Genomic DNA, 8,016 nt, shown 5'->3' on the forward strand with positions numbered 1-8,016 from the left:
AAGTTATTTTCCCTTCACATACTTTGTTTTCTTTTTAAGTAACCCACAGCATCGCCCAGTGAGAGCTCTGTCGTGTTTGCTTGTTCTCTCTGTGCGAGCAACTTTCAGCGTCAAGGGTGGACGTGATATTTCAAACATCAGATCAGTGCGTTTATGTATTGGGTGCCCGGAAATTTTTCCAAATAAACACAGCTTGATTCAACTTGGGTGGGCAGACTTATCAACAGACTAATTCTATAAACAAATGAGGGAATAACCCTGCACACCATTGGCTGGTAGACTGGGGACACGCGGAGAAAGAGCCGGGGCTTTCGGCAATGAAATTTTAATTAATGTGGGTGGGCTGGGAACACGGCGAGTGTTTATCATAGACAATTTATTTTCCAGAGCTAAGTCAACATAAAACAGCAAACGTACAACAATTATTGAACATTTTAGACTCATGAGGACCGAACGCCGCGGCAGTCTTTGTAGAGGCAGCTCTTGATGCGGGCGCTCTGCCTTCTGGAGTCGCGTGCTGGAAGAAGTGAGCCTGAATAGTAGTAATGAGCTTGTACCACAGTCGAGTGCCCCAACTTGGCGTGCCCTCCTCGGCTCTCTCCCTCTCCAACTCATCCCTGATTTATGTGTACGGCAGCGAAGGCGGTGGGCTCCTTCCAACTTTGGGCTTCGCCTCAACGCGCCAGGAGCCTCCGCAGAAGCCACCGTACAGCTACATAGCGCTCATCGCTATGGCCATCAAGAACGCCCCGGAGAAGCGCGCCACGCTCAGCGGCATCTATCAGTTCATCATGGACCGCTTTCCGTTTTACCATGACAACAAGCAGGGCTGGCAAAACTCTATCCGCCACAACCTCTCGCTGAACGACTGCTTCATCAAGGTTCCCCGGGAGAAGGGGCGCCCGGGCAAGGGCAGCTACTGGACCTTGGATACCAAGTGTCTTGACATGTTCGAAAACGGGAACTACAGGAGGAGAAAGAGGAAATCCAAGGGCCAGGACTGCGGGGACGCCAAACCTGGTCACAAGAGAAGTAAAGCCCCCTTGCCTCAACAGCACTGCGTTCCCAAATCCAGCACTTGTGCTCAGGCTGTACGGGAGGACTCACCTCGCGTGGAGAGGACATCCAGAGACGCTGTGAGTGAGCAGAAAACCATTCCTCAGGGCACCCACCGGCAACCAGCGGCAGAGGACACTAAGCCAGTCCTCGGTGACTTTAACAGGGTACACATCCAACACAGCTCGCCGGTTCAGTGTCCAGATTTTAGCGCGCAGAGCAAAATCCACCCCGCGCCTCCTTCGCAGGAGTGGTATCCCGCTGCAGCGAATCCGAGCGCCAAGCCTGTTTTACAGGCGAATACGTGGGAGGACTCGGTACGCGTGTGCGCTCCAACAGTCCACACAGGCGCAATGGACAGCAGAAAACCCAGGCCAGCCGACGGTAAGACAGACCCAAGCGCTTCATTGGACTCAAGGAGGTGCGCACTTTTTTCCGGAGTAGAATCTAAGCCGTTCGCTCCTTCAGCCAGTCCCAGCAAAAGTACGGACAAATCAAACGGTTTCAGCATAGACGACATATTAGCCAAGCGAGCCACGCCGAGCCAGCGCAGGTGTAGTTTCGGGGCTTCTGTTGCGCCTTGCGTCGAGGCGCGCAGCCACGCGCTGTCATCCTCCGTGCTTCTCGGAGCGCGTGCCCCCCGTTTGTATTCCATGGGGTTCCCTCTCTGCTCCTACCTGTCTCTCACGTGTCCTGAAAAAGTCCTCCACCTCGGCGGGGTCTGACCTGACACCATGAAACAGTCTCAACAGAGAAACTTTCCCAAAGCAGCTCACCCCACAAGAAACCCCTTTGGAGTATTCTGGACTTGTTTTGTTTTGCCATTAACTTTGCCATTTTTCTTCCTCAGAATTTACAGGGAAGCATTTTTAGCCTTAAAATAGGCCTACATCTTAATTTGAAATGTGTTTGAAAGACAAATGTATGATGTGGTTGTTGGTTGTCTTGTCATAACAGATTCAGAGGTGAAACTCTTCAGGTGGTGACTGCCCTAGTACTCTGGGTGTTCTGAATTGCCACAGCGACTTGGAATTCAAAAACACAGAATGACACAAAAAATAATGTGGTGTATACAGAGCCACCCTTCTTTTCTCATCCCTGCTATTCCATCTAAATGGAAAAAAAACACTCCAGACACTGCCATGCCAAGGGTTTCTTCTTGAAGCTTCTATTTGGAGCGCATGGTTACCATAGTTGGTGCCACTATCATCCTTGGATAAAGCAAATAAATGTGTGAGGTTCCTTTGAGAACCATTTTAGGACACATGTGTCATGGGCGGCGGAAAGTCAATTCCTTTTAAAGTGTTTTAATGAGCACTCAGATGAGGTTGGGTGCGGAGCGGCATGTTATATAATTGCATTATAAAATAATACATCAGGAGTTTCATGTATAGACAGGGAGATGGACATTTTTCAGTGTTCACTTTGTGAGCTGGTGGGCCAAGCACAAAGGTCATAGCTTGAATTTGTGTCTGACAAGTTTTTTTGAGACTACTTAATCTTAAACAAATAACTTTTTAAAACCTCATTAGAGAATTGACATGTTTATTTGCATTGTAAATACAATTGACAAATGAATACTTACCGTTTCAGTGTTAATGTGTGCAATTAAATGTTTATTTGATGAGTGCGTTGGATATTTTTTCACATATTAATAAAAATGTTGGAGTCAGAGTCTGAGAAAGGTCCAACAGTGACCAACATATCGGCCTCATAATGTAAAAGCTAGAAATTATGAGACTGACAGATCTGGGATTAGCAAATAGGCCTACATACGGTATGTATGCAAACATCATTTCACAGAAATGTTCAGACAAGAGGGCGATTTTCACAGGGCCTCATTTTTACTTTTTTTTTTTTGGTCTGACACAGCAGCGTTCAACTTCAGTTTTGCAGACCAAGGCGCTCTCTCACTCACGTTTGGGCTTGGCCATAATTGGCTCTGACATGTGTTTGGAAGAGGGAGCCTTTCTCCCTTTGAGAGAGTCAAGGGCTATATTTTGCCCCGTGATTAATGAAAACAAATTTACCCTCTGCTGAAAAGCCACAGGGAACCGGAGCCCTATTTGTGATATCAGTGGAGTCATCTGCTTCCTCATCTTACTGTACTGTACACAGTGAATTTTGGGCAGTGTTAATTGAACACTTAGTCTAATTTCACACTCTGAGTGTTGTATTGGGCCTACTCTCACAGAATTGAATTAACACGTTAACATAAAGACTATGTACTGCACATAGGGCCTAGATAGAGTGCCTTGTTGTTGATCTGACCCATGCGACCTTACCCAGCACTAGAGCTGACTATTAGTAATATACATCATCAATATTGCACATTTTCCGTTTTATTTTACACATAGCATTTATCTACTTGTCTCTCTGTAGAGCTGTTTCGCACCAGCATTGCACTACTCGCTATAGATGTGGAGTATATATTACTGTACATGATGTCTTATTTTGCATAACTTTCATTTTTAATGTACAATATCTTCTTGCCATCAGTGTCTATTGGAGGCTCCAAACAACTTCTTGCTGTATACTTGTGAGATACTATAGCATTTGTATAGTGACAATAAAATACCTCATCTTCGACTTTTACTGTTCTGACTCAAGCAGCCCATGTTGAAGTAACATGGGTCAAGTGTAGGCTAGCCCGACGTCTTGCCTGTTCATTAGAGTTGGGTGTTTGTCAGAGGTGTAACCTCTGCCTCAGAGGTGTGGACCTTTGCCTCAACCCATCCATATTAGACAGCAGGGTTTTTTTCAGACCTGTAACTTGCTAGCCCAGGGTGCGTTTCTCAACAATGTAGTTGTGAACTAAGTTCGCAACTTACTTGGTTGCAATGTAATTTCCCTCTGGAAACCTACAGTAGTTAGTTATTAACTGGTTAGCAACAATACTTTCAAGAAACGGTTTCCTGGCCTTCCCGTCCTTTCCCTCAGTGTATATCTGGGTTTATACCGTCTTTGGTGTAACCTGCTGACCTGACCATTTGTGAAGACCTTTCCTTGCCCTCAGCCCATCCATATCAATCAGTGTTTCGCTGAGGCGTAACCTCCTAGCCTGGTTGTCTCTGTGAAGACTACACAGTCTATTTAAAAAAAAGTTTTAGAAATACCAAGGCACTCATCTTCTTTGTAATTAAAATGCCTTTATTTTGTTGGGCATAGCAAAATAAAGGCATTTTAATTACAAAGAAGATGAGTGTCTCGGTATTTCTAAAACTTTTTTTGAAATCAACCAAGCCTGTCACCAAAGAGCACCATCTTAAAAAAACTAGACAGTTCCAGGAAGCACTCCAACTGGACTTCATTGTACTACACAGTCTATGGCGAAGACCATTCCCTTGCCTTGGCCCATCCAGGTAGTAGGGTGTTTTGCAGAGGTGTAACCAACCTGCAAGCCTGGTAGACTATGAAGACCCTGTCCTTCCCTTCCCTTTCCTTGCCTTGCCTTGCCTGGCCAGGACTGGGTTGGGCTGGGCTGGGCTTGGCTAGTGTAAACCCTGCACGGCTATCGTGTGGCCGTTGACTGCTTTTGTCAGGCCCAGGACAAAATCATCTGGAAGCCCCCACACACACACACACACACGTCTCAAAACATACAATGTAACGGGAACCCAGTTCTGGAATGCCCGTCTCCGTCCCGGGCCCAAGACAACTGACCCGTTTGTCCGGGCCCCGTCGGCAGGCCTGATGCTATATATAGCGCGGGTTTTAGCCCGGCCGAGCGGAGCGGAGCGGAGGGACCTCACACTGCTGACAGGGAGAGCGCGAAGCAGGAATGCCGCCCCAGATACAGTAAATAAACTTGCCCACATTTGAGGCAGAGGAACTCACAAGTCACAAGCATTTCCTGTGTATAGGATTCCTCTGTTGAAAGTGTAAATAAAACGTCATCCCGAAAACCCGTCCCCCCCTCCACCCTCTCCCCTCTCCCCTATCCCCTATCTCTCTCTCTCTCTCTCTCTCTCTCTCTCTCTCTCTCTCTCTCTCTCTCTCTCTCTCTCTCTCTCTCTCTCTCTCCTCCTCGTCCTCCTCAAATAGGCAGAGATTGCATCTCTCCTCCAGCTTCTTCATGTCATTAGTGACCATCTGCCAGAGCCGGGGAAGTAAACAAGGGGGGGGGGGGGCAAATGGGTCACTTGTCCCGGGCTCAGGGAGAGCGAGCAGGCCCAGAATTTGGTCCTCATTACATTGTATGCACTTGGAGGTGGGGCCCTTTTATACAACTTTGTCCTGGGCCCAGCCAAAGTTTTCAGCGGCCCTGGCCACAGAGCCTTGGAGGTCCGGCGAGCACTCAGGCCTGAGTGTGGAGAGCACCCAGTTGAAAGGAGATCTCTACAGCCTGTTGTATACAGTATGGCATCTATACCAGTGGTTCTCAACAGGGGTGCCGCGGAAACGTGGCTGATAAATAAATTATGTAATGTAATGAATACATATTTGTCTAAATTGATAAGTTAATGCTAGTCAGTGGAATCTTTCATTTGCCATTCACACACAATAAAGTAAATATAGGTCGCCCCAGTCAGCTGCAACTTCGAACGTAGGTCGTGTGACGTCTCCAAATGTGTTACTTTTCTAAGCTTGTGTGGTATCGGATGCGATGCCATGTTACGGCTTGTTGGTTTGGGGTGCCTTGAAATTTTTCATGAATTGAAAGGGTGCCTCGCCTAAAAAAAGGTTGAGAAACACTGCTGTATACAGTATGTCATCTAAACAGTATATACATCAAGCATCCAGGAGGTCACTGTGCATTTTGATTTAACGATGTTGTGTCACATGCTGCACACTGAAATATTAACGTTATGATAATAAACTGACACAGATAATAATTTTCAATTTGCTGCTTATGTAAATAAAAATAAAATAAAAACGGTGTTCATATACTACCCAGTAGATGTCCGTCCTATGCAGTGATTGCTGTCATCCGTAAGCTTCATTTCCAAATTAGCATGAGGTAAGACCAAGCTAACAGGCCTATGATAAGGTCTTTTCTTTTTTAAAGATTTTTTTTCTTCTTTTTTTAAACTTTATTTAGGCCTATGATAGGCCAGTGAAGGTGGTGACAGGAAGCGAGTGGGGAAAAAGAGACGGGGAAGGACCGGCAAAGGACCCGGGCTGGAATCGAACCCGGGTCAGCCGCATAGTAGACGAGTGCCCTACCGGCTGGCCACAGCAGGGCCGGATAAGGTCTTTTCAAAGGAGTATAAAAAAAGACAATTTTGAAAGTTTTTCACCTCTAATTGGACAGCACAGGTAATGAGCAGACAGGCAGTGGGTAGGAGAGAGGGAGGAAGAGGAGGGGTTGCAGACAGGCAGTGGGTAGGAGAGAGGGAGGAAGAGGAGGGGTTGTGGACAGGCAGTGGGTAGGAGAGAGGGAGGAAGAGGAGGGGTTGCAGACAGGCAGTGGGTAGGAGAGAGGGAGGAAGAGGAGGGGTTGTGGACAAAATGCCCCAGGCCAGATTCGAACCTGGGTCCCCATGCAATGGCAACATACTGTGTGTCAATGTGTGTTTGGGTGTGTTAGCACACTGCACCACAGCACCCCTTTATTTTTTTTAAATTTTGCCTGTATTTGATAGGTACCACTACCAGTACCAATGTGACGGGAGAGATGGAGATCGGGTTCGAAGATGACATGAGCCTAAGATTCCAACAGGGCAGAGGTCAAGGATCATGGGTGCTACTGAGGGGTGTGTTTGTCTGTTTGGGGTAGTGGGTCTATAGTGTGTGTGTGAGTGTGTGTGAGAGAGAGAGAGAGAGAGAGAGAGAGAGAGAGAGAGAGAGAGAGAGAGAGAGAGAGAGAGAGAGAGAGAGAGAGAGAGAGAGATAGATAGAGAGAGAGTGAGAGTGTGTGTGTGTGTGTGTGTGTGTGTGTGTGTGTGTGTGTGTGTGTGTGTGTGTGTGTGTGTGTGTGTGTGTGTGTGTGTGAGAGAGAGACAGAGACAGAGAGACGGAGGAGGGGGGGTTCCACAAGGGACCACAGAACTATGATATAGTTATTTACTTTCGGGGGCCCCACATTATCTTGTGACAACCTAGCATTGGACACAGATCTGTCGACCCCACAGAAGAGTTTAAAACAAGTAGTAGTAAAATAACTGACCTTGCCATCTCAGTGACAAATGTGATTATGAATCTGCGGATGAAGATATGTTTTATACATTGTTATACATTTATAAATTATCATTTGATTTGGCAAGATGAGTGACCCAGGCTGTGTTACACTACTACATACAGTATGACAAATCTTCAAGTTATTGCAGAGACAGCAACATGTCCAGTTATTTCTAGGCCTATATTTATACTTTTAAAAAGATCTATTTATACTCTGCGAGTGTATTTATCCAAAGTAGAGCACTTTTGAGAATTTTCCATCATGAATAATGAAATTTCCCCTGTTCTAACATGGTATTACGTAAGGCATGACAAAGAATATTCAACCGACTGGAACAGAAAATATAATTCTTTTTCAGTCTTTCAAAAGCCTGCTGACGTTTATGTTCATTTCACTGGCTGCCTACCATGATGTTCCTGTGATGTCCGTACCTCTATCCATACCGTCCTGGGATGCTGTTCTTTCATGCTATTCTTTAATAATCTCGGAAAAACAAGAAAACCAGATGAAATGGCTACCAGATCATAAATATTGTTTCAGCAGTTGTCGGCCCCTAGAAGACAGCGTTGATTAAGCCAACAAGATAACCAAAACTATTCCTACAGTTATTGTTCTCTTCTCTCCTCTGTTATTTCACAGAAGAAATAAACACACACACAGAGACACAGACACATAGACACACAGACACACACACACACACACACACACACACACACACACACACACACACACACACACACACACACACACACACACACACACACACACACACACACACACAGATGAAAGAGACTGTAAGGGAGAGACAGACCGTCCCAGGCAGACGGAGACAGACAGAT

At 46.1% G+C, this 8,016-nt stretch overlaps 1 protein-coding gene across 1 annotated transcript; it reads left to right on the top strand.

Moving 5' to 3' along the window:
* Nucleotides 1-317: 317 nt before the first annotated feature.
* On the top strand, nt 318-2,717 carry foxl1 (forkhead box L1). Its single transcript, XM_063196267.1, has one exon. The coding sequence runs from the start codon at nt 546-548 to the stop codon at nt 1,779-1,781; it is 1,236 nt and encodes a 411-aa protein (XP_063052337.1). The 5' UTR covers nt 318-545; the 3' UTR covers nt 1,782-2,717.
* The last annotated feature ends 5,299 nt before the right edge of the window (nt 2,718-8,016 follow it).

The sequence above is a fragment of the Engraulis encrasicolus genome, chromosome 4 (genome assembly GCF_034702125.1).
Source record: "Engraulis encrasicolus isolate BLACKSEA-1 chromosome 4, IST_EnEncr_1.0, whole genome shotgun sequence".
NCBI lineage: Eukaryota > Metazoa > Chordata > Actinopteri > Clupeiformes > Engraulidae > Engraulis > Engraulis encrasicolus.

Bases quoted from the DNA above. Each gene is read 5' to 3' on its own strand.
- foxl1 (XM_063196267.1), top strand. From the start codon at position 546: ATGAGCTTGTACCACAGTCGAGTGCCCCAACTTGGCGTGCCCTCCTCG.